This window comes from Hippoglossus hippoglossus, chromosome 8, assembly GCF_009819705.1.
Source record: "Hippoglossus hippoglossus isolate fHipHip1 chromosome 8, fHipHip1.pri, whole genome shotgun sequence".
Classification (NCBI taxonomy): Eukaryota; Metazoa; Chordata; class Actinopteri; order Pleuronectiformes; family Pleuronectidae; genus Hippoglossus; species Hippoglossus hippoglossus.
In genome coordinates this window covers 11,879,880-11,906,589 of record NC_047158.1, presented here as the reverse complement: position 1 = coordinate 11,906,589, position 26,710 = coordinate 11,879,880, and the positions used below count along the sequence as shown (strand labels likewise).

Here is a 26,710-nt window from a genome sequence, read left to right as displayed (position 1 = left end):
ACAGGACAAATCTGAGGGGTCATGAATTTCTGGTACATAAATCCACAGAAGTATAAAGTACAATAAAAGAAGGTAGCAATTCCTAGTTTAGCAAGTCTTTGCATGTCTTTCAGGTAATTTATTCAACAGCACTTGAGGTATTTTAGTCTGGACCGATGCGAGGGACCAGCTGACAGACCCTGAGCTAAAAAAAGAAACAAGTGTGTGTGTGTGTGGGTGCCATTAGTTTTCAAACACCAGAGGCTGATGTGCTAGAAACTGTGGGAGTGTTGGAGTTTTATTAGTCTTACATAGTCGGACCCATCTGCACAGTGCTGTGTCAGCTCTCTCACACACACACACACACACACACACACACACACACACACACACACACACACACACACACACACACACACACACACACACACACACACACTCACTCACTCACTCACTCACTCACTCACTCACTCACTCACACACACACACACACACACACACACTCACTCACTCACTCACTCACTCACTCACTCACTCACTCACTCACTCACTCACTCACACACACACACACACACACACACACTCACTCACTCACTCACTCACTCACTCACTCACTCACTCAAAAGATAGGAATAGAAATAGAGTCGCTGAGGCAGACTATAATTTTCCAAAAGGAGAAGGTGATCAGGGTGTAGATGCATTGATTCACTTTGGTTTATCCATTTCTATATTATTTCTATTTAATAATGTTCTGGTAACTAGGCCCCATATGAAGTTACTCTCCATGGTTTCAGTTCTGTTTCTTGTTATTTTAGCATCTTGCCTGTATTAGACGTCGTAGGAGGGAAACAATGGGAGAGAAAGGAGGCTGACATGCAGGGAAGTCGCCTGCAGGAGTAGAACCAGGGATGTTGCAGTTGTGTGGTTGTTTGGTATCATAGATCACTGACCCTGCTCACTGGACACAACACAAGATTATTTCCTTACTGTACGATACACTCATTTTGACTCAATCCCACACTCCTCTCAAAGCAGTAGCACATATTTGGGAATGGGACGAATCTGTTCAGTTGATGCTCTTCTTCTAAAATCCTCCAGTAGCTGAATGTCCGAAACAATGTCAGCGTGTCTGATGGATTTCGAAATTTGAACTTGAAACCTGTCAGCTGATTTGGTCTTATACCTGCCTCCTTCCTCCGCAGACCAAATCAGCTCAGCTTAATCTCTCTCGGAGATATAGGAGAAAGAAATGAACGGACAAGCTGCATCATTCCACAGAGGATGAAATTGGAGGGGGGGGGGGGGGGGTGCAAAGATGATGCTGCTGCTTCAAGGACAAACAATGAGAGGGGAGGGGGAAATCTCCCCTGCCGGTGTACAGTCGACCAAGTATTTGGAGGGAGAAAAAAGCTGGGTATGAGGATATAATGGAATCTAGGTGAGAAACAAATGAACAAAATGTATTCTCCAAAACCAACAGAGCGGTCTGAAGTTAAATTCATCTGCAGATCACATTGTTTATTATTTAAAAATGTCACAATTTGCCTGATTTCAATATCTTTGGTGAACAGATGCTATTGAATGTTGATGGCTGTGATCTCATGGTTCCACAGCCACTTTACTTCCTGCACAGACCCGAGGCCCATTTAACTTTGTCCACAGTTTATTATTTCCGCTTCCTCCTGGCTTTTTTTTTTTTTGCTTTTCAAAATACCTAAGACACAATCTCTCTCACAAAAAGCCCAGACAGAAAGCAGCACAGCAGCGCAGATAATACTGTAGCAGAATCTGACCAACAGCTTTACTCCATAAGGCTGCTCCTGCTGAGGTCAGAGGCTCGCAGGCGATCGATATCTGGCAACTCACCTTTAAAATCCATTGCTTGGGAGCCCAATCAGCCGAGTAGCTGCCCTGATGCTCCTGGTGGCCATCGGAGGACGGGGGACAACATGGACGTGAACAGCTTCTTGTTTCAAATATGTATTTTTCTGCAGCTCAAAATAAGAAATGAGAAAATTTAAAAGAAACAACAGAGTGTGTAATTGCATGAAAGTAAGAATTCATTCGCCTCTTGTATCATCACAGTGACTGCAACGTCCTCCAGTCGCCCCTGACCGCACTCACACCTCACACAACAATAAAAAACAACAGCAGCTCAAAGCGCCTCTTGGTTGAGCTTCTCTCCAGACTAAAGGGAAGCTGTGACCGGAGTCTATTCACTCAAACCAGGACCACATCAATCATTCATATTCACTGGCACAAAAAATACATTCTGTCCCCATTCAGCAGTTATTGTTTATGACCCTGAGGTCTTTTCATGATAGCTACACTGCTGCAGGCAGCTACAGTGTGGAGGAGAGCTGCCGAGGACCAAAGAGGAGGGAACAATAGGAGGAAAGATGTAAAAGGAGAGTGAGGATGAGATTGTTCACGTGTTTTTATGTTGATCTGTCCACGACTTTTGGTCCTGAGCGAATTATCTCCACAATTACCTCCTCCAAGAAGATTGTGTTTCCATCTGCGCTCGTTTGTCTGTCAGGATTACACAACAGTTACTAGACAAATTACCATGAAGCTTGGTAGGAAGGATGCGATTTGGATCAGGGAAGAACCCATTCCATTTTAAATCAAATCAGAATCAGGGGGCGGCTCCAGGAATTCATTTTCACTTTCTTTAACATTGTGAGATTGGGCAACTTTCAACATTTTCCTTGACTTCTCAGAGAAGAATTCATAGATCTTGAGGTCTGATATTTATGAGTGTGTGCAATTTGGTATCTAGTATACTCAAATATGGTTTTATAAGAAGACTGTTGGGCCTTTGCAGACCTACACACTATTAATGGTCTCCGGAGATCAACCTTATGTCTATTGATTTGCCGATCACCTGATATTTCCTCCTCCACCACGTGCAGGATGAAATTCTTATATTTCAGTCAATTGTCAACTGGGATTGGCTCCAGCTCCCTCAGAGAATAAGTGGTATTGATAATAGATAGAAAACACTTGCTCATCTGGTAATGTCTTAAGCCTGGAACTTAAGTTGGGAGGCGATTAACTAAAACACATTAATTAACATGTATAGGATTTGTTTAATAATCACACAACAGAAATGTAGATAGATACTGGTTCCAGCTTTATACCTAATGCAAATGTAAATATCAATCCTCACATCTAACAAGGAAATTCTCCTACTTCCCTGAAACTGTTATTATAAAGTATTTTGTGGTTTCCTCTTATATGTTAATCTGTATTTTTGGCTCATTGGAATTCGAATTTAACTGCGGCCCCCCTTTCTAAGCAAGATTTATTCTTGGTTCAAGTCATTTTCCATTAGATGTTTTGAAAGTTTTGCTGCAGGCAGCCAGAGGACATGGAAATGCTGTGTCATTTCTCTTTGGGTCTTCGGGGCCTTTCAGCATGATTACTGAGGTATTATGACAGCTGGCCAGCTCATGGCTCCCCATCAGGTCACTCTTCCCCTTGAAACCCCCTCCTCCTGCCCTGACCCACCTGGCCTATCGCTGTCGGAGTCCGGGGGACAAAGAGAGGGCTGTCAGGCTACAGATAAATCTATTATCTCCCTCGGATTAGACGACAGAGGAAACAATAAACGCTGAACCCGAAGCTTGTGTTGTTACAGGCATTAATTGTTATTGGAGCTGATCTATTATGTAATGTTTACAACGCTCAGATCTTTTAATGTTCAGAACACGAGAGACTTTCCCTTTCAGACAGCCAATCACCATCTGTTGGTGGCATTGTTAACTTCAGATAAAGAAACAAGCATCTTTGCACAGCAGGATACAGAAAACTCAGTGTGTTCCTCAGAGTGCACACACACACACATATTCTGTCCTATCCATCATGTCTCGCGCAGGCACAGACTGTTCTCACATGTACCCACGCATTCCCCCAATGACTCATCTAAAATAATACACGAGGCATATCAAAATACACATTAATACCCTAGTGAAAATAAACTCTGGGGCCCAGCAGAGATAAACAGTGGTCAGCGGGCTTGTTCTTGGGGGCGTGAGAGTGTAGCGCCTGCAGCCTCCCCTCCAGCTCCCCACTGCTGCAGCAACAACACAGCAAAATCATCAACGTCCAGGGGAAACTCCAATTTGAGGGGACTGAGCAGCTCCTCAGGATTTCACCAGGGGCCGTGTGTAAACGGTAATATCCGGGGCGTGATGACTGACCAAGGTCCGGTGATTTGGTGGAGATTTGTCTGAACATTGCTTGTGAGGTCACATTGACCTTTGACCTACAAAATCAGTTCAAGTTTGTGCCAAAAAGAAAACTATATTATTATTTTTTTTACCTGAGGTCTTTGACACACACACACACACACACACACACACACACAGCTGAAGAAGTTTTCCAGAGATGAGGTAGTAAAATCAAAATACACTGACGGCATATTGCTTTTCTTTTAATATCGCGATCATTCTCAGTTACACAGCTCCTGCATCTATGCTTTCCTCTGCTTGGTTTCTCTCTGTTTCCGCCTCAGCAGCAGGTTTGCTGTGTGATGGATGCTGACGAACCTCTGCCGAGCATCCGCTTCCCATCCACTGACGGATCAATACTGAGGGTGGCTAAAGTTAGCAGCGACAACGAACCTCGCAGCAGATGCTTTGACTTGTCGTAGTAAGAAAAGCACAAGCGTCACCAATAATATTACAGAAGCAGCCGAATGGAATCCAGCCATCACAGATTCTGCTACTGACATCTGAGAGTCTTTTGTATTATTATATATATATGATTCTTATATTATCTAATATGAACTAGTTCAATTGTTTTCTACTTTTTATTAGATAGATAGATAAGTACATAGGCAGGTAGGTAGGTAACTATCATCACCAGGTTGATCCTCTCCTCGGGTGGGGCACACAGAGTTGGCGTGGCCTCTCGTGAACAGATGGCATTGTGCTGACACTAGTGGAGACCGGACAGAAGGACAGCGCTCAGCTCACACAACGTTCACAGAGGGAAGTGAACAAAATAAAGGAGCATGTGTTGCTGCAAGATATCAGCGGATTTCTGTCTCTCCCTTACTCCCACCAACACAACGTATATGTCATGTGGAGGCACCTGTCAGTGTGTGGGTCTTATTGCATCACATGATTTATCAGATAGATGTTTAGAGAACCTTTTCCACCAGGTGTTGATTTTAAATGTATTGAGATGTGAAAGAGCGAATGGGAGCTCTTGTAGTTGATGATGGCCTTTTTCATTAATTGAGGTAAATCTGTGATTGAGACTTTGACTGGAATATGCTGATATGAAGATGCTGACCTGAGTGAATCCAGTCTAAAAGTCCCATCTGTGACTCCTCCACTTGGATTCATCTCAGGAACATCTAGAGGATCCAAACCCCCACGGTGGGGGACCACTGCACCGATAGAACTGTTGTGTTGAAGCTTCTATAAACAGTTCTATAAAACTAGACCCATTGATGGGCTCTATCAACTAATAAAAAGTTGTGTTGCAGCAGTGCAGCATAACAATCATCTAAATTAAAGCCGTTTTCAGACATGAACTTTGGAAAACGTCCAGACAATTGAGTCTGGATGTTCGCCAGTTTTCCTTTCACATATGAAGAATGCGGGGTCAGCCTTTATCGCTCCAAGCTCTCGGATCTCATCTCTCCATGTTGACATCTTCGTCGGACGTGTATGGCTCCTTTTACATTTAATCCTGAGATATTTGTATTGTATACGCTCCATCCAGCGCTAGATACATCTTAAATACACCCATGCACATTCTTCAGAGATTTTACTCGGGCTTTGGCAGGAAAAGTTACAGAAAATATCCGTAGCAACTGATTTGGACACTCACGTTCTCACAAACAGCTCCTCCGGAAAGTTTCAGGAAAGGTGCAGAGGTCGTTGCTTGTCTTAAAAAGCAGTTTTTCTGTGACCTTCTGAAATCTTGCTCTACTGCAACTCAACGCTGCAGGTCAGGAGGTGCAGTCCTGAGCGGAGTGGTGTCTTATCTTCAGCTGCATACCTCCAGGGAGATACTGACTCGCTCCACTGGATGAATGCATAAATAAACAAATGAAAATACCTTTTTTCATTTTTGAATGGCGCCTAGATTTGATTGAATGAAAGGTGTTAAACCTATCCGTAAATGTCAATTAGGAGAACCTGAGTACAACTGTTGTAGAAAACCACTTTCAAATGATTTGTGTTCATTTTCTGTTCAGTTGAAGGTTTAGAGCAGGTTTCAGTATCCATAGAGGAATAGTTCAGCGTTTTTAGAAGCACATGTATACTTGATCATTTTCTCTCGTCTGTACAGTAAATACAAACAGACGGTGAGCTGAGTAATTACCTTATCAATTTCACTAATCAACATGATATATTTTTTAACATAGAAAATGCGATGTAAAAAATACATGTTGTGGTTTATAGGGGATTATAGGCCCGATTATTGTTTCATAATGTGGTAGAAAAAAAACAATGCAGATTTGCCTTTTCTTGTCCATTAAAAACTCATTTTACTCCGGCATTTAAAACCTATTAGAATCGAATATCTCCCCAGTTTGACCATTTAGAGCGCGTCACTCCCCCCTCCACTTCATCTAATAATGGCACAAAGGCCCAGAAAATATTATTTACCACAAAAATGTATGACTCTTTAAATTAAAACATCCAGCAAGACAATGAATCAGCATATTTACAAAAAAATGTTGAACTACTCCTTTAAAAGTCACTCAAACTTTGTTAGATAGTAAGAACACCGGTTTAAATCCAACCAACCTTTTGAAGGGTGAGGGCTGGTTCAACAGCGATGCCAGAAGCTGCCACAAGCAATGTTATGACAGATGATGCTATTTTTTCCCCAGTTTAAAAAAGAAAACAAATCGAATCGCTTTGGAAACCGAACAAGGTCAGTGTGAAGGACGCAACCACTGCACATCCTCTGAGAAAGTAAACTTCTCTCATCCATGGGTTGAGTCCGAACGCATGTGATCAACTGTGCTTGTTATAAAGGAAAAGAAAATGTACAAATTAAAAGCTTCAACATTACTAAATTAATTTCTCCAAATAGCCCCGACAGCAATAACCTAAAAATAGAGTTATATTCAAAGGAAGATTCTGCCTCAGTTGCTCATCAATCCTGAAGCAGCTTTCAAACAGTTGTTCTCTGAAAACACACACAGCTCTTCAGTGACGCATCCTTGTCGGCTGCCCTTGGATCACATTAGTTTTTTCAGATTTGATTAAGTCGGAGTAAAAAGACTATTGGGGCCACATCCTGTAGAAGTAACATCCTGACTCAAGGTTAACACCTTAAGCAAAATTCAGCTCTGATCAAATGAACTGATCTGTAAGATCTGGTTAGATCCGCCACGTCCTGTTAAATAAGGCCAATAAACCACTCAGACTGTGTCAGAGTCACGCACACCCATGTTTTTCTCTTTTTATTCAGTGATAAATAATTTCCTACGATCATAGGCTTTATGTGTAGACATCCGATCAAGGCAAGAGACAAATTAGAGGGCACACATTGCCACCATTAGAAAATAATAGCAGAAACAAAAACAATGAGGTAAGAAGTTCTCTTTTTTATACATGTGTGGTGCTTCTACTTCTGTTACCTATACTGTTGAATGCACAGTGCTTCCTAATACAGAAATCCTGCCTCTTGTCTGTACATTATCAAACAAAAACATGTCATGGCACAATACTGAACCACCCAAAGACAGGGCACTGCAGAGGGTATAGATTAGCAGTATACATCGTCAGACTGAGTGAGAAAAGCTGAGCAGGAAAACAGAAATACCAAACAAAACTCTTAAGACTTAGCAACTGAACTCTGTGACTGATTCAACACACACAGACACACACACTCACACAAACACCCTTTTAAGACCAGATCTGCCTGCCAGTAGCGTGTCAACACGCACAGTATGAACCGACGTGTGAGATTTACTGTGTATGTGGGGGAGGTGAAACTAAATTCATCTTAAACCGTCTTAATAACCAATTCATATCTTCATTTATTTTTTAAGCATAAATGCAAACTATTAGTTAAATAATAAATTAGTTGATCAACAGAAGAATTAACACTTTTCTTTTGACTGAATAATCATTTTAGTCATTTTTAATGAACAAAAAAAACATTACAGCTTCTCAAATGTGAGGGTTTGTCTTTGTTGAACAGAACTAAACAAGACATCTGAAAATAACAAGTTGAGTTATATTATCCGTTCACTATTTTAGTGAGTTATTGATAAATTGAGAACATGAGTTAAACGATAATGTTTTATCATTAGTTGCAGTTTTACGTGTAAAACCTGAGAACAACTTGGTCGGATCTGAACGAAGCACATTTTTTCCATATTAAATACATGTCCATACATTTGCTTACAAATGTGTAAAATAAAAAGATGCTTATTTCTCCTGAACTTTCAACGATCACTCTCCTTTGTCAATAGATTATATTTGATCCATATTTGACAATTTTTTGTATATTAAATTTTGTATTTATGATCATTAGCGAATTGAGTTATTTTGTCTTTAAAGGATGTTGATAGTGTTGTTATAAGGAACAAGGAAACCAGGCTCAACCTTGGACACCTGAAGAAGGAAAGAGTAACTGAAATGTTTGGTGAGCTGAACAAAGCTTGGTGCTCTGGAGCAGAGTTGAGTGACGTGTTTTAATTTCACTGGACTTGCACTGAAGCTCACACTGCTCTGCACATCACTCTGCACATTTTTTCCCTGAAGTTAGAAAATATGGAAAAATTACAATGGAATTTCAAAAACAAATATGGAGCCTGGAGCAGGTTTTTGGTTTTGTAATGGGCAGTTTTTCACTTTTTTGAGGTTTATTAGTGTGAAATGAATTAAATGTGCAACATTTGTGATAGTTAGTCATTTCAGAATTTTTTTTGCAAAAAATGACATTTATCATTTACGATAAATTGAATACCTCTTTGGGCTTTTGGTGGACACATCACCTTGGGCTGCAGGAACTTTTAACGGACAATTTAATCACTATTAATTAATTAAAGAAGAAAATAGGCAGAGTCAGTGATAAACAGTGAAACAATTAGTATCAGCCCTAGTGTGTGGATCTACACGGTGCAGACAGTGAGGTGTTGTTGTGTGTGTAAATGTGTGTGTAAATGTGTGTTTGCGTGTGTTTGTGTGTGTGTTACATTCACAGGCCTCAAGAGCAGCACAATGAGGCACAGCCCCGTGCACGGAGCTGACCTGCAGTCCCAATACCGACAAAAACAAAAAAAATAAATGCTCCTGGCTCGGTTCTTTCCTGTCTGACATTAAAAGGAGAATACCACCAATCCTCAGCATTCACGTGTTATTTTCACACCATTAATAATAACTACACACCTTCTGTTGGTAAATGTCAATACTGTCGTACAAGTTCACCTAACTGTAACACCACAGAGATGCACATGTTTGAGAAATACTTTGAAGGTCACTGTGCTTGTGCCTGAACTTAACTACAAATACAAGAGGTGTGTTCATGTCCAGGTGATTACCTCTAAATTCACAGTCTAATAGTTATTGGCAAACGGTGTTCATCAGTATCGTGGGTTACGGCGTCTACACTCATTGATAGATTATTGCTGTCCATATAAATAAGTATGGTTGGTCTTACATTGAGTGGCATTCTCCTTTATGGTACTTGACTTCACATCCTGTTGCCCACGGAGGTCACCCCTCGTTGTCACCTGCTCCTGAGCTGGAGTTGGTTGGAGACAATACAGAGGGGGTGCATCTTCGCCGACCTCTCTCGTCCACAGCAGCCCGTGTGTCGGCCCAGACAGCTGGGACCACAGCTGCTTTCGCCAACCACACCTGGGGCCCTGCGATGCAACAGGCGAGAATAAACCCTGCTCTAAAGCCAAGCTGGCAGAAACCCCTCCCCCCAAATATCCCTCAAAGATTTAGTTCAGTGAACCTCAATTACACTCAAACTACTTCAGTGGAAAGGCGGCAGGGGGGGGTGGAGGAGAAAAAGAAAAAACAAAACAAAATGTACAACAACAGAAAAACACACAACTGAAATAGCTAAGAGAAGCCAAAAATAGCAACAGGAGCAGTCGTGACGTTGCAGATGTGTGCCGAGGGCGGCGGGGGGTGGGCAGTAGGGAGTCGAGTCGAGGAGTGGCTGTAGCGGTCCTCAAGAAATGTGCGCCAGCATTGTGGCCGCGGTTGCCATGTCAGCGGCACATTAAGCACCCTTAGACAGAACAAGTACAGAGACACGGCCATATTTTAAATCAACAGTGGCAGGGTGCTGCGACAGCCTCAGCTGCCCTCTCTCTCACTCCTCCACCCCTTTGTGCCCACGTCCCTCTCTACTATTTTGTCCGTTGATTCCTTATCATCTTTTAGTCGTTAGGTACTCCGTGGTGCTGCGGTCCCTTGACACATAAGCAGAGTATTCCCTGTTTCAGGCGTCTGGCCAGAGTTTGTTGTTTTTGATTTTCAGTCATTGTGTGTTTTTGTAAATCCCAATACATTTTCAGAGCCTCCTGTGTCCGTCCAGAGGCGGGCACGGTCCAGTCCTCAGCCCGGGAGGCAAACTTTGCCGGCAAACAGCAGTCCCACTATGGTGAAGAAGATGGAGAGGACAAATAGCACGTACGAGGAGCCGACCACCGTGTTGTTGGGCAGCTTGTACGGCTGACCTCCCACCTCGTTGATATAGAAGCCTATAGGGAAGATGAGTGCCGCCATACAGAAGAGGATCACTGGATGAGGGAGGAGCGACAGAGCAAATGTTAGTTTATGGTTTAGACACAAAGACAATTCTGCACAGACAAAAAACTTGACTCTTCTGATATGTCTAAGTATATCAATATATATATGTTTTTAAATATGCAATAATGTCGTAAGCAGATATAAGTGTTTGTTTTTGTCAACAACATAACACCTCTTGTGAATACCCATAAGTGGAGAAAACCAGATCATGTTTATATCTGGCTATAACTGCATTATACCTTTTTACAAAGCACTTCTTAAATGTCTCTTCTTATAAATGCTGAAAAGGAGCACATTAAGTACAGCGTTACTAAAACCTGGGATAAAAACATCTGACTTCAGCCTTTGTTTAAGTCTTTGTTCTCAAGATGCGGAACGTACTCAACATATGCTGCCCAAAGTGAATTCAATTTTAGCAACTTCATTAGTGAGATGCAATAGAGCTTGTCAAACGGCTTTGAAGCAGCTGTTACACTTAGCAGAGGCATGGCGGGCACCGAGATCAGTGACTCTGCCTCATGGTTTTTAGGGAGATGAGAGAGAGTCCGACGCACTGTGACACACGTTGTTCTGTTGAGTGGCATCTATGTGACTTTAAGGTATCAACAATATATTTAAAAATAGGGAACATGCCACAGTTTATGCAATGAAGCTGAACAACGAAGCTGCAGTATAGATATATTTATAATGGACATTATGTGAGGATATACAGTAACCAGGTTGTTAACACAGATTTCAAGAGTAACTCGATTTCTTACGTGCATGTAAACCTACTGACGACACTGAAATCTGTATTAAACCCAGTGGGATCAATTAGTGTGCTGACCACATGCTGAGAATCACTGCAGTCATAATAGACAGCGCTCTAAAAAAGCGCTGTCTAAAAAAGGCCACGCTGTGATGTTCTGCACAGTGTGTGTCGGGTTCTTTAGCGGGGTCTGCAGAGGGGGGTGACGTCGGTACAAAGTCTGTGACTGGATAACAAAGTGGTCACTAATTAAAAAGCCTCTTTTTTTCTCTCCCCCGTCACCGTTGAAGATGTTATTCTGAAGGTTCAAGTTCAGCTCCGAGTCCACTTACGGACTTACGTAACGCTCAGTGACGTTAAACGGTGAGATTTCTGAGAATCACGGGCAGGAAGCTTGTTTTTCGATGAAAGTGCACAAAGGATATTTATTCTGCTTTAGACCATCACTGAGTCCTGCTCGTCTGCAACAGTGAACATGCAGCAGGAGAACGAACTTAACTGCACTGTGACCTGTTACGTTACTATTGTGTGCTTGATAAACTCTAAACGTCAATCACATTAGTGTTAAGCAGAAGTACAGGTAGCACTGAGTATGACAGTTCTTTAAAGTTAACCGTGGCTGCATCAAACTATTTTGGTCACATCCACTGTGTGTAATCCATTTGGTGACAGCTCATGAGAATATTTTTAGCTTTCTATTTTTACCCATCTGTCAGAGCTGTCCAGTACCTAAGGGATGATTTCTCCTGGTCTCAAACATCTCAGTGATGTCGCCATTAACAGTTTGTTAACTACAACGGTGCCATCCAGTACAATAGTACAGCCATCTGGATCCTGGGCAGAGAAGACCTTGTTCTGTCTTGCGGCTGTTAATCAATATCTATAATTCAGACCAGGGATTAAATATTTCATAAGGGGTGGGAGATATGGATGAAATCATCTAGCGCGGAAAGAAAAGGCAGGTTTGTCAGATTTGTTTTTGGCTAATCCAGCAATTGTAATCTTTGGCAAAGCAAGTTTTACATCGGTTAAAGGCTAAATTATAAAAAAATACTACTACCAATGGTATAGAGACCATCATTTTTTCTTTTGACTGTAAATTCTAAACAATACGATATACGCACACAACCACCTTCATCAGTGAGTTAATTGAAGTGCATCTAATGGTCCACTGACCGTTTGTGCCTTAAGTGTTGACACACTGCTGCACACAGCTTTACAATGCAGCAATCGAGTGAAACACCAAGTTAGAGATGTTATTATGAGAATTAAAAATATATATTTGGTCCATTATGAAATTATGCTACGACAAATTGGAATAAGGCGGGTCCTCACAGTCTAGATAATTATTAGGAAACACTGCTTTGACATGATGAGATAGGTCATTGGCCTTGGTAGTGGTATGTGCTATCCTCCATCAAAAGTGTAAAACTAAACTTAACTGTCCTTCACTCTCACTTCACCCCCACATCTGACCAGCACACCTTGGGGATATGCTGCTGGTGTGTGTATATTGCCTCCCAGTCGCAGGCCTGTGCTGGTCATACAATGCTGTCCATTCAGGTGCCAGTTGCCTCGAGTCAAGTAAACTAGAGACTGCCCACCTCCTCTCAACCCTCTTCACCTGTTTGCCCCGAATGAACCGGCCCGTTTCTTCAATTCACTTTATTCTTCCTCTCTTCCCGCCCATTTGTGTCTTTACATTGTCATCAACCTCTCACTTACTAACCCCCTGAGCAGCTATTGACCATCACAAACAGGATTATTCACTCAACTCTTCTTGAGCCCCAACCCATTTCCTCACATAACCTCTCACCCTCTCCCTCCACACAGCAGAGAGGTGTTTCCCATCACATCTCAGGTTAAGCAACAAAAATGGTCTCAGTTTGGTCACATTTCTAACTCTTCATCCACTTGACACATGCTCTTGAGATACAAGAGGATCCCAGGATAAAGTGTCAGATAATAGGGACCTAAACAGAAGAACAGTGAAACCTTAACCCTAACCTTTATGTCCCCATCAATCTACACTTAATCCATCACGACAGAGTTAAACCTTGCTTTTAGACATTTTTGTAAATTTATCAAAAATCTAAAACTGAAATCTCTTTTTTTCAAAATTATTCAAACCAGACCCTTATTGCCGTACATTGGCCTCGGTGACAGCTTTGTCTCAATATGATATGCAGACCTGTAATTGCCCAGTGAATTCCATCATTAGTATCAGTGGATCCTCTCAGGCTCTGTCACAATGAATGGAAAAAGTATCTGAACTGTCATCTTCAGGTCTCCACAGACTTTAGGTGTTGAAATGTGAATGTTAACCCCTGTCTCAGATCACATGCACACTAGGGCATGTTTTGATCAAGGACCTCTCTGCATTTGTCTACATTCATCCATCCCTCCATTTTGACCGGTCTCCCTGTCACCACCATGCTTCACTGCAGGGGCAGTATTAGCCAGGTGATGAGCAGTACCTGCTGCTACAGATATAGGGTGTGTGGCGTTCTGTCCACCTTTATCAGGTAAACTGGTAATCTGAAGCACTGGGGAAATAGTCAGCAACTAAAGTCAGATGTAGATCCTTATAAGTAAGCGTAATGGGGGGGGGGGGGGGTCAAGCTAGCTCACTTTGTAGCACAGGTGCCATGAATACAGAGGCTGTGTGTTCGGTTCTGAACCTGCCCTTTGCAGCCCCCACTAATCCCCCTCTCTCCATTTCACACTTACAGTCATGTCAATAAAAGGCAGAATGCGCCCCAAAAAATGTCTAGATAACGAAAGTCATAGTTTCATTCCAGTCACATTCAGGGACAAGCATTTAAATTATTCATGTAAACATCAGGCTCATTCTATTTGCCAAAGATTCCAGTATTTTTTAAGAGTCCCCCTTTCCTTCTATAAAGGAGCTGCCATTGTGTGTGTGGTTTTTTTTTATTAGCACAATCGCCATATCACATTTATGGGAAATACACCAGGTTGAAGTAAACTGGAATTATCCTTTAAGGCAACAACGCTCCTGGGAACAGTCAAAGCTTTACTCTCCACATTTTCATCACAAAAGTGTCTACAGGGAGTTTCCAGGACTTCCTGGCTTGGTTTTTGTCCTGACATGCAGTCTGCATTGTGGGACACTTAACTAAGTCAAACAATCAAATTCACCACAGGTTGACTCCTGTCAAACTCCTCAAGGAATAATAAAGAAAACAGGATACAACTCAGCATAAATCAACTGCCACAGCAATGGTTCCCGAATAAACGTTAATTTGAGACAAATTGAGAACACATAAAAAAAGTGTTCTCAAATTGTCAGTATATTTGCATGGATGGATAAAAGTGCATTTTTATTCATTTACAATTAAATCTGTAACAAGAAACTATCTTCAAATAAGCCAGGGAGACAGGACGTTGTAAAACTGGGATTCAATGGATGTTTGGATCAAGTGATTAAGAGGAGCTACGAGAACTAACTATGAATCTGCATTTAGTTTGGCAGGCAAAAGAGCGATTGGATGCTTGTTCAAATCCTCGGGGAACTTTTCACACAAAGACGTCACAGTGTCATGAAAAATGCACCAAGCTTTGAAACAATCAAACAGTACAGAGCATTGTGGCTTCACATGCCACTGCTCCATCTGTACGAGTGTGCTTGAGGCCATCTACTGCCTTAACTAACCAATCAAGCGTCATCCTCCCACACATCCTTACGAAACCAACCCAGCCACAGAGCATGAGATGGCTGTGGAGTTATTATCGGTGCTAGAAGTGTTTGGGGGGGAAAAAAAGAAAAACAGCGAGCAGCAGCGTTCAAGGTAAAGAGGAAGAGAACACACTGTGGCACATAAGCCACCCACTCAGGTACCAGACGAGCAGCATTACTAAATAAATCAGCTTCAGGGAGCAAGAGGAGTCATCAAGCATGCAAAAGAAACACACAAACACTCAAACATACGCACAAACAAATACACACGTCAGTCTTGTAAACACAAACACACAGATGTCCTGCACATATCCACACTTGTAAATTACAAGTGAATAACTTAACTAAAACCCTTTTTCAAACAGATTCAGCCGCATCTATTTTACCATCCCCCCCAAAAGAGACCATGTGCATGAATATACTAATGTAGTAAAGGTTATGTCAAGACAGATGCAGTGAGACAGAGAGGAAAGTGAGAAAGCTCCGGAGGAACTGTGCAGACAGCAAGTCTAGTAAAGCATAACTCTTTGCGTGTCGTGTGAATGTCACTGTCTCGTTCACTTACTGCCAGTGAAGGCAATCCAGCGGGCGTATTTGGTGGCTTCTCTGCGCCAGTGTGATGCCACCAGCAGTCCACAGGTGACTGTGAGGGAGATGATGCCCATTATGATGAAGAAAAGTGTGGTGACCCACTCTGGGGGCAGCCGCGGTGGGATGCAGGTCCGGTCTCGGCCGTGGATGGTCTGACATTGCCGGACTAGACCGACCGTAAGGGCACCTGCAGAGAAAGGATGATTGTTGATGAAGTGTCAGTCAAATATTTGGATATTCTAAAACACATTAGGCCTTCGATCTCCTCTAAATTATTCTGAGCAACACCTGTAGAATTACCTGTATAAATTGCATATTCTTTTTCGTTTTTTGTAAGTGCAAGCAGACGGAGCTGCTAATCAGTGTTTAGACCACAGCAAGTTCAAGGTAATTACAGCTTAAACAGCCTGTAGAGCTCACAGAATACACATCTGAAAATGAGGAGGGAAAAAAAACAAACTAGGAAGAAAAACGATTATAGTCTCCTACTGAAGACAAACAGTGGAGTGATGATTCAGTGCCTCAATTAATGATATGGTCCAGGGAGGAAAGACCACAGCATAGCAGCTCATCTCTTGCGAAGTGAAAGAGGAACAGGTGAAGAAGGAGAAATGGAAACCAGAGAGATGCTCCTTTAATTTGTCACCACTTCAGTGCTTGCTATAGGAGCTGCAGGGACTTGCTTTCTTCACACTAGTGGGCCCAATTATACCAGTGGCCAACATTTCTTCTTGCACTTCTACTCTCAGGAAAGAAGGCGAGGACTAAATCAATCCTGCCAATTACTGAATCTATCCCACGCAGGTAAGACACTTTATGCAGACACAAAATATGAAGGATTTGCTGTAATAGCAGAAGAATTTGCAGCAGCTTTAAAGGGGTCAATAATCTTTGTATATACACTGCAAATGAGGGTCTTCCATACTAGCATATAACCACCAACTCTTCTCTTCCTGAGTGTGAAGGCCAGTACTCATAGCAGGAATATGCTCGGTTGGTGCAGCCACTCTGGAGAGAAGCCAGTCAATTAGAGCACATCCTCAAGGGAAAGTCTACCTGAGTAAGCAGAACAGCATCACATCACTCTGGACTCTGCTGATCACAGATCTCTAAGGTACGAAAGGGGTGGGTTGGTTTTAGGATGGCAGATAGCTTCCGTACACCACATGCTTTGACACTTTGCACACGTCTAAAATAAGTGGAGACTGCTAATCATGTTCATTTCAGTGTGCTGGTCAAAAAGCTCCTGCAAAGGAAGGAACGATTACATATACAATACAACACAATCTTGCGGTGTTTGATTTTTTTCAAAAACTAATTATTTTTATATCAGCATGATTTACATACATGTTCAGTCATGTTTATGAGTCTTCCCACCCTGACTCATTCCATATCCTTCCACCAAGGTTCAATAGATTAAACACCGATGAAATTTTAAACCTTCTCGGCAGACCAAAATAACAATTCACTAACAAGATCATGAAGTTTCAACAGTGAATCAGCCGGCGGTCGTAAATGAGACAAGTACGCAAGCTGGAATTTGTATTTCAAGGTCAAGTATGTAACATTGTCCCAAAACCAGACATTTTATAACCAATCTGTTATGATCCTTGTATTTGCAAACAATGGTTATATGATGTCGCAAACAAAAACCTCTGAGTCTAGACCACTTGGAACAAAGAAAGCAAAGCTTGTGAGAGAGAAGTGTTCGTGTTTCTCCGGAGGTGTGGTGGGCTGTGCAGGTTGTCCACAGGAAATCCTGTCCTTTTTAATAATACCCAGTGAAAGCAGTACTTTTACAGCAACAACCAAACACAAACCCTCGACCCTTCCGAACCCACACAAACAATGTCACTGGTTCAATAGAAACGTCTTGGGAGTCTGTATACGTTTGTGAGTATGTAAGCTATATAAGCTGCAGAACTGAAGGCTTTACATTTCCTGCTACAGGCAGAAACACCTACCTTAGAAACAACTTACACCCCACACATAAACAAACTGACATCTGAGCAAACTTATTTTTGCAGTGTTTTCTGCCTTCAGTTTTTACCTTATCCTCTGCGACAATACAGTTCTCCTTGTGAAGAATCTTGTGCAACAACAGCCAAAGAAAACAATGGAGATCATAGCTAAAAAGATGTCGCCTGAAGGAACCAACAGCTTACTCAACAGCCTGTTCCTAAAGTCGGTGCAACATTACAGAGTAACCTTGAACAAATTAAGGAACAGGAGGTTAGCAAGGTTAAGAAAGCAGGGACTAGTGCGGGGAACAGGAGAGCATTAGGCAAAAGTTTTATAGCTATGGCTAATGGCACAGGTTTATGACCATTTCTTCTGGATCCCCTGGCCTCCTGCTGTTTCACTAGCTCTTTGTGGAATTCTTGGCCTGCAGCAGGCAGACATGAGCTGCTTTCAGACATGCACGGAACTCCGCCGCTCCTCAGAATTTTCTCCAGAGGAGGTGCACGTGTGAATGCAAATATCAGAGTGAGAGGCACCGGATTATCTGCGGACTTTCTCCGTCTGGCCTCCTAGTATGAAGTCCGTAGCACGTCAGGAAAATCACGTGATCCCCGCAACAAAGTTAATAGGTCACCTACTGCCCCCGTCTGCTGCACCCGGGTGTTCCACCTCTCGCCTGAATAATGCAGACGATTTGTTACGGTTGTGAACACCTCTGTGCAGAGAACCTCCGACTGTTATGTTATTGTTATGTGCTGGACTACTTCTGTGTCTCCAATGGCTAGCAGGAAATTTGCTAACCCTAACCCCATTTATCCCAGACAATAAATAGTCCAATAAAAAAAACGCAAAATACGACAAACCATGCCTTACTCTCATATAATGGCAGGAGGGGCAAAGGTCATCGTGGGGTTGGGGTGGTGCGCTCTTTGAATAACTATACCAAGGGAAACGTAAATTGTGCCTTCTATTTATTATGGCAGCGTCCTATCGCATCACTCTGCTCAGCAAAAGGATGCAATGTTTCATTTACAGACAAAAGAAGTCCTTCTCTATTATGAGGCCCAGCTCAATTTCACGCCTCCATCATGCTGTTACCCTGCGGTCAGCTCTGCACTCACTATGATCTAAATACTCCTCACACCAGGTCTTAGTCCAAATGAGAGGAAATGAGGGACGTGGCTGCTCATCTTCAGCCCGGTGATGCTGTCATTAGCAGAGCATAGGGGGTGCTGCTGTTTGTACGTTTTGGATGATGAGTCAAACAAGCCTCTGAACTTTGGTGGGCGGCAACAACAGCTGCTTGTTCGGCCGCTGCTGCTCGAGGCTTTGCCAGCGCCCACTTGCATTGTAGGGGCACCAGAGCAAAGCCCTATGTGGTCCAAACTCGCATACCAAAAGTTGTGGACAAACCCTGGCAGAATAAGGTACAAACATCCACATGCAAGAAACAACCTCTAAAATAAATACTAATTGAACTAATGTCCAGTGTTTAACAGCAGACAACCAAAGTGATCATCCTCGCCGTGCTACAGGCAAAGTATGACGAACATTACTTTGTGAAGTAACAGGAAATGTTAAATGAAAAGTGCTAACAGATGAAGTGCTGATTTACAAGAAATGAATCCTTTTTACTGTCACGTTGTCCACAGTCAGCTTTCTCTTTATAGACTGGTGTTGATGAAATATGCTCACAACAGTGTCTCAGTTGCTTTATCTCCTTTAAAGGAATTATCAAATTTTGCTGTCATGCAATTCCTTGTGGAGGAACTTTATCGAAATATATGACAATGCATTTTGGAGTGGTAATACAGCAATATCTTTAGTCATTTGTTGGGAATGTATGCTATGACATAACAGGAATTGTGTGTTTTTGATTGCTTGTAAAGGAGCATTGTACTCCCACAACCAAAGTGCATCTGTTTAAATTCTATTTTAACATGCAAGCACCCAACAAGATATACATATTTAATTGGATGAGAAAAAAATCTTAGAACTGGTCGCCAACTCGCTCCTACTGAAGATTAAGCACAAGATGGAGACTTTCAGTTATTGTCAAACCAATTCTGAGCATGACAACCTGCAGCAAGATTAAGTGAAAGGGAAATAAGTTAAGTATAAACCTTTGAAAAGTCCCAAACTACAGGCAAAGAAATACCTGCTGTAAGTGTATAAAGGTTGAGCCATGAGAGTCACAGCTTGAGCCCAATCGATTTATGGTTTGACTGATAAATATCATCCAATATTAGCCTTTCACAGATTAATCGATATCTGGTTCATGTTTGCCGATATGCGCAAATATGAACATATATATTTTACAGAGTAAACAATGCAGTAATGATATTTATTTATGTTGTAAATGTCCACAAGAAAGTATGCTTGTTTTCTTATTTGAAGTTCTATATATTTGACTATATTTGTGTTTTCTCTTTATTTATAGTTATGTATAACAAAGCTTAGGGTTAAACTTTAAACATTACATATACACACAAAAATATTAGCAAATCAATGTATAACCAAAATGATTTACTCGGTAATACCCCGCGTTGGCATATTCCCGCAAAATCCATATCACTCAGGACCAAGCTACAGCTGTTTTTTCTTTTTGAAATCTGTGCATCAGAATTACATTTTTCTGGCCTGTAAATGGAATCTACGTTCAGTTCTGAATCGGTACAGTGGGTTCTGTCCTTGCCCGTCGGTGAAACAGGCCGCACTGAAGTCAAAACTGTCGGCTCTGCAGCTGAGGAACTCGATAATATAGGCTGGGCCTGGTTTCAGTAGCTTTGTATCAATGACACACTGTGTCCTTGTGCTTTGAAAGGGGATACTTAAAATAACACAACTTAGTATTCTCCTGTTTCTTTCTCATTTCAATTTTCACACAGTGTCAGACAGACGATAACCGTAGTAGCAGTTTTGCAGCAGCAGTGATTATTATCCGTTATTTGTTCAGCCTTTGTTATCCATTTATTGTTTATAATGTACTGTAATATGACTATTTGTCAGTGCGTCACTTTTTCAATCAACTGAAGACTAAAGCTATTATAACTAATATGACTAATACGTAGTTTGTCTACTCCAGTGAGAATCCATTTATTCTTGTTATTCTGATACTATCTCGGTGTCATTTTAACCAGATTACACTTTCACCTGGTATTATTGTGTCTCTAGAGATCTGACTGAGATCTGATCGCTCTGTCCAGCTCATGTCAACGCCTCTTTGTTTGCATGGGTCAAAATATTAATAAATTGATAGATTTAAAAATAAAAAAAGAACACGAGTAGAAGATGGTAACTGTCTGCACATATAGATGTCGTATGAGGATTGACAGCACACTTGCAATTACACTTGTGTTCAGTGTTGTCATAATGCACCTTAGACCACATCTAGAGATGGTTTGGCCAATTGGATCAAATCCATTCTCAATGTGTCTTGGGAGCATTTACATCTCTACTTTCATGTGATGAAGCACTTTTAGAGTGCTATCCAATCTCCAAAAACATGGTTTAATGCCAGGAGCAAATGGTGTAGGAGATTTTTGGGCACAATGAAAACTCTGGCACTGACACCATCTGCAGCAGGATGTTGGAGCTGATGCAGCTCCTCAGTGCTAAGTGGATAATCTTTACAGATAGGAGGAATATATCATTCTCCTCGCTTTTTATGTTTTACCGGAAAACTCTTGTGTCTTAACTCATCCTCTGGGATAAGGAAACATCAGATTTCTGTGGTGCTGCCCAGCCCGCCACTGTTGCTCCTGTATGACTCTGCATACAACTGAGCAGCTAAAAAGATTGCAGCCATTTAACTGACAACATTGGGGTTGACTCAGGGTTTTCTCGACTGATGCACCGACTCATCAACTGCTAAGAGAGAGCACTAGTGAATAACATATACTTTAGGGCAATAAATATCCTCCACTGTGGAGAGAAATGTGGGGTTATTTACAATCACTGACAATAGGATGCTAAAGTGGGAAAAAGCCTTGTATCATGGCTGAAGAAACTGCTTGCTTAAGAAGCGAAAGAGTCACTATATCACTTCGTAATCTTCACAGGCTAAAGCAACGCTGGACCAGTAAGTGTATGTACTTCATTCGTAAACAGAGAGTGATTTCTAGTTGAGTTAATTCTGATGCTGTGGGTTTTAAAATAATTAACTGAACTATGACGGAGGTTAAACAATCTGGTGTTAGAATATTTGCCCAGAAGTAACTTTGTGAAATGGTTTGATGCTAAAATTGCAGGTTTTATTAAAAGAAACCTACATGAAAAGGTGCTATGTTTGAAACCCTGTCACCATCACTGGCCTTGGATGCAGGAGCGTTATGAAAGCTACTCTGTGCCTGGATGTGATTTAGCATTTTTAATTGTATGCGTGTGTGTGCATACAGAGTGCTTCAGAAGTTATTCAAGCACTAGAAAATGGCATCAACTGTGGGAACAAGTATCTGTAGGAGGGGCCGTCATCAGCAGAGCTGCTGAGAATAACAGTTTTTGTCTTGACACTACTGAAACAATGGCTTTGTCTTGAAACTCGGCACAGGAAATAAACCTCAGCCGTTACTCCCTGAGGATATCACACTGAAGTGAGGACACGGTCATAGATCAACATTTTGTCTTTAGCAATGAGAATCATTAGTGCTTCTTCTTCAAGTATGCCGTTTTTCTGAGGGTTTGACTTTTTGTGTGTCAAACCTTGGCCTAAAGGTTCAGGAGCGGTACAGACAATTGCAGGAAACAGGGGTCATGAGTGCTAAATGACTGTGCTGTTTGTTTTCTTATGTGCCCGTACTTCACAAAAAAGCTTTGATCAAATCACTTGATCAAAACAGGAGCCAAACAGCCACCCACTCTCTTAGCAAAGTCAGCTTGTTGTGGTGCTAACTAATTGAACATTTCTGTTTCTCTGAACTTATCTTTTGCTCTGAGTACAAAGACGACGCACGGAGCTCCTACAGGGGCAGGTTGCCAAGAAAGCTAGGAACCAGAGGTCAGGTAATTGGTGATAATACAAAAATCAAAGGCTCTTTTTTCATAATAGCTTCAAATAAAGCAGTAACTGTACGTGGAATGGGGTAGAAAAACTAATGTAATCTATCCGCGGTCAATAGTAATTTATTAACAATTACAAATACTGCAAGAAATGTGGCTCTTATTAGATTGAATCCCATTAAGCAGCTGTAATAGAGACGCAAGAATCAGCTATTTCAAATGGAAGTGTCCAAATTAACAGAAGACAGCAAAACAGAGCTGCAGGCAGAAACTATAAAAAGTGTTCAATATGCCCTGCACCATCTTAAAAAGGTCAAAACAAGATTAACTAAAAACAGTTTCTTCCGCTCTGAAGTTTCCAGAAATACAGAGATATGAGTTTAAGATCATCGTTTTGAAATGTGCAACCATCCAATGAACATGCTAGCATATATAAAAGACAGTGATAAGCTCAGAGGCTTATAATTCCAATGGTTCAGACAATTTGTGACTGGTTCTTGCTTTTCCTCCCTTAGAAGAATAATGATTCTTTCTATGACACTTTCTGTGAAAATTGACATGTTCAATTCAATTATTAATGCTGACAAAATAGCTCAGACCCAAATAGTTTTGGAATTTAAGGTGCACATAATTCACATATAGTAATTTTCCAATCCAAAGTGGCTGTTACGACACCTCCTTGCTATCTATGCCCTACGAAGTTAGAAACAAGGTGACTTGCAAAATAGTTGTCGGCCTTTCTAGCCCAAACAACAAAGAAAAGGTAAATTTCTCTACCATTTTATGTCCCAAAAAATGTCTGGCACATTCTCAAAATGATGCGGGCGAAGAAAACAGTGTGAGGGAGATGTATGACAGTGGTCTTGCACATCTGTGTCTTATAAAACCATCCGAGACAAGTCCCTCCACAATCATCAAAGAGAGGTGAGAAACCTGTGAGGGGAAGTGAGAACAGAGACAGCGGGGTGGAGGCTGGTCGCTGTACAACATCCACGCTTACTGCAAAATGGGCAGTATAAGTATAGAAACAAGTTCATGAAGGTACAGAGCTGTGGAGCTTAGCATTCAGTTACCATGCACTCTATTTTTGGCTGTAGAGCACTAATTTTAGATGAACTAGCCCTTAATATTCAAAAGGTTGTCTCCAATTGTCTAATAAAACATAACATCCATTCTTGCATTGCAATAAAATCATCTACCACGCATTGTGGAGAACGCCCTTGTTTCCTTGGTACCCTTGCATTTTAAAAATTGCTTATGCCGTTGAGCTAATACAGTCTGGATGTGTATTGGTGGATGATGAACCCTCCCTGACCCAGATACTAAGCTGTCATCCTGCAGAGGGAACAAAGAGGAGCAGCTGTCTATCAATAGCCTGAATGTGTTCTCAGGACTGACACAAATAAAACAAGAGGACCACCAGCATGTGCTCCAATCCAAAACTCTGCAGGGGCCGCCACGAATAAAAACATATCAGCTTTGGTTCCTGGAGTGATCTCAGATTAGATTGATCACACGTCAAATGTCAATTTGCAAGTATAACCCTAAGCCACCATTACTTTTTGAGCTGAAAATATTAGTTCCATTATCAAGTAAGACATCTGAGAGAAATTGGGCTGCAACAACCAATGTTTAGTCTTGATTACTTCACTTTTTTAATAGATTAATTTAATCATAGTAGCCCAAGGCACCGTGTGAAATCATCACCTTGTTATATTTGATCAAGAGTTCAAACCAACAAAATATTTCAATTACGAGGACACAAAAACAAAAAGAGCTAATTCCCACACCTAAAAACCTGGTGCAAGCTAATGTTTGATGTTTGATTGATAATATCGATCAATCACTTGGCAAAATTGGAAGCACTTATTTTCTCTACAACTAATAAATCAATAAAGCACTTCAGCAACAGTTTTATGCTAATCAGACTGTTTCCAGCTCCTCAAATTAATGAAGACTTGTTTTTCTCTGTTCTGCATCAATTGAAAATTCGATGTCTCTTGGTTTTGGAAGCACACAAAAAAAGCAATTAGAGGATTTCACTTTGGGATCTGACAAATTGTATTTGGACATTACTCTCTGACATTTTTTAAGCTAAACTATTCACCTAAAGTCGTGAAAAGTGCAATAAGTTGCAGTCCTAGAACCAACAGAGAAGCACAGAGCTCATCAGTTTCAATTATGAAATTGTAAGAATAGTCTTAGTATGATCAAGAATGAGCAACACGAACTGAAAACACTGCTGTGGAGGACGGAGGCTGTTACTGCAGATGAAACACACAATGGGACACATCTTTGTTGTGGAGACAATCTGCTGCCAAGTAGGAGCAGTGTTGTTTGGGACATGTGTGAGAAATCCTGCTGAAACACACAGAACAAAAAGAGAACAGCTTTGCACTGTAGCTGTGGCTTTGTTTGTTTACCTGCCGATTCACCAGTGTTGATCCAGTCCGGGTTTGCAATACTGGCTATTGCAAAGATATCTGCTGCCAGAAAGAGGCACCCTGAAATGATCGTGAGTTTATCCATGTCTCCAGCCGAGGAAGCGGTGAGTGACGGGGGAAGGAAAATGTGTCGCTCTCTGTCCAACTGTGACCCCGAGTGTTGAGAGACCCAGGGTGGGCTGTTATCTGTCCAACCTCGCCCCCCTCAACAGGAGCCCGCTGTTGTGGTTCCGCTGTGCATTTTGCAGCAACGTTAGCTCCTTCGCGTCAAGCAAGCGAGAGCCTCCAGCTACAAAAGGCTCACATGCGAGACACAAAAGCATCACATCTCAAATGCCCGTCGTTGTCCAGTGGGGTAAAACAACAGCTCGCTCGGCGCCAGGTCCCTGAACCGCTCGTGTTGCCTTTCGTATCCGTTTAGCAGCAGCAGCATCGGGTACAGCTGCGGCTAGCGGAGAGCTAGCTAGCTACTTCCCAGATTCGGGCTCGGTGCGCCGAGCTGCGGCCCAGAAGCTGCTCGACGGCCAAGACCGCGACTGCTCTCGCATTTCAGACAAAATGTCTCCGAGGCGCAGGAGAAGCAAAGCGGGTCCCCCGTCACTCCGCCGCGTCCGGGTTTTTTTTCCAGGTCTAACGTTACTGGTCAGGAAAGCGAGAACCCATCACCGTCCTCCTTCTCCGCTGGAATAGCATCTGGTACTTTCAGCCCCGTTAGCCAGCTTCACCTCCTCCTCCTCCTCCTCCGCCGTCTCCTCCTCCTCTTCTCCGGTCAGGACAGAGGACACGAGCTGCGTGTTTCAGCCCAGAAGGAGCGGTACGTGCTCCGGTGTGGACGGTCGCGTTAGTGTTTTGCTCTCCAGCCGTTTCACCGCCGTTAGCTCAGCCTCCTGCTCCGCCGGATGACATCAGGCGAACACCCCCACGCAGCGCCGCGCGCGCGCACGCACACATACAACACACAACTCACGTTGGGGGGGTCGGGGGTCTCTCCTCGCGATACTTGAAAAATCAGGGGGTCGGTTTGTCCTTAGTCGCCCTGATTGTGTCAAATAACTGTCAAAGGTTCAGTGATTATAGAGACACCGAGGAAAACAACACAACAGTGAGCTAAATAAACAAAGTACAATAACACAACAAATATTATTCAAAGCACACGAGAACAAAACACATCTAGAGAAAATAAATACATCTAATCAAAGCACACAAGAACAAAACAACTTTACAACAGTGATCAAAATATCAAGAAATGATGAATTAAAAATTGATACATTTTAATTATTCATTTTATTTGTTTTGGAAGAAATGACAAAATAAAACAGAGCATGTTTTGTGGAATGATATCAGGTTTCTTTACATATAATTTTACCCCAAAGCGACTTTCAATAAGTGCCTTCAACCATGAGGGTACAAACCCAGAACAGCAAGAATCATGTAAGTACAGTAGCTTCAAAAAAGTCAAGTTAAATGCAACTTAAATTGTGTTTACTTAATTTGTGAGTGTTTTCTTAAAGGTTGTTGTGTTTTGTCAAATTAT

The 26,710-nt window shown here is 41.9% G+C and overlaps 1 protein-coding gene across 1 annotated transcript; it reads right to left on the bottom strand.

Annotated features, from left to right (window-relative positions):
* Positions 1 to 7,385: 7,385 nt before the first annotated feature.
* Positions 7,386 to 26,113, bottom strand: mosmoa (modulator of smoothened a). Its single transcript, XM_034592140.1, has 3 exons — positions 25,156 to 26,113; positions 15,747 to 15,959; positions 7,386 to 10,723 (listed from the first exon to the last, which is right to left on the bottom strand). The coding sequence occupies exons 1-3, from the start codon at positions 25,259 to 25,261 to the stop codon at positions 10,539 to 10,541; spliced, it is 504 nt and encodes a 167-aa protein (XP_034448031.1). The 5' UTR covers positions 25,262 to 26,113; the 3' UTR covers positions 7,386 to 10,538.
* Between the last annotated feature and the right edge of the window lie 597 nt (positions 26,114 to 26,710).

What these genes read in the sequence shown, in the direction of transcription:
- mosmoa (XM_034592140.1), bottom strand. Translation starts at nt 25,261, where the DNA reads ATGGATAAACTCACGATCATTTCAGGGTGCCTCTTTCTGGCAGCAGAT. An exon ending in CAACACTGGTGAATCGGCAG is followed by an intron (nt 15,960 to 25,155) that starts GTAAACAAACAA and finishes CTTTCTCTGCAG; the next exon opens with GTGCCCTTACGGTCGGTCTA. An exon ending in CTGGATTGCCTTCACTGGCA is followed by an intron (nt 10,724 to 15,746) that starts GTAAGTGAACGA and finishes TCCCTCATCCAG; the next exon opens with TGATCCTCTTCTGTATGGCG.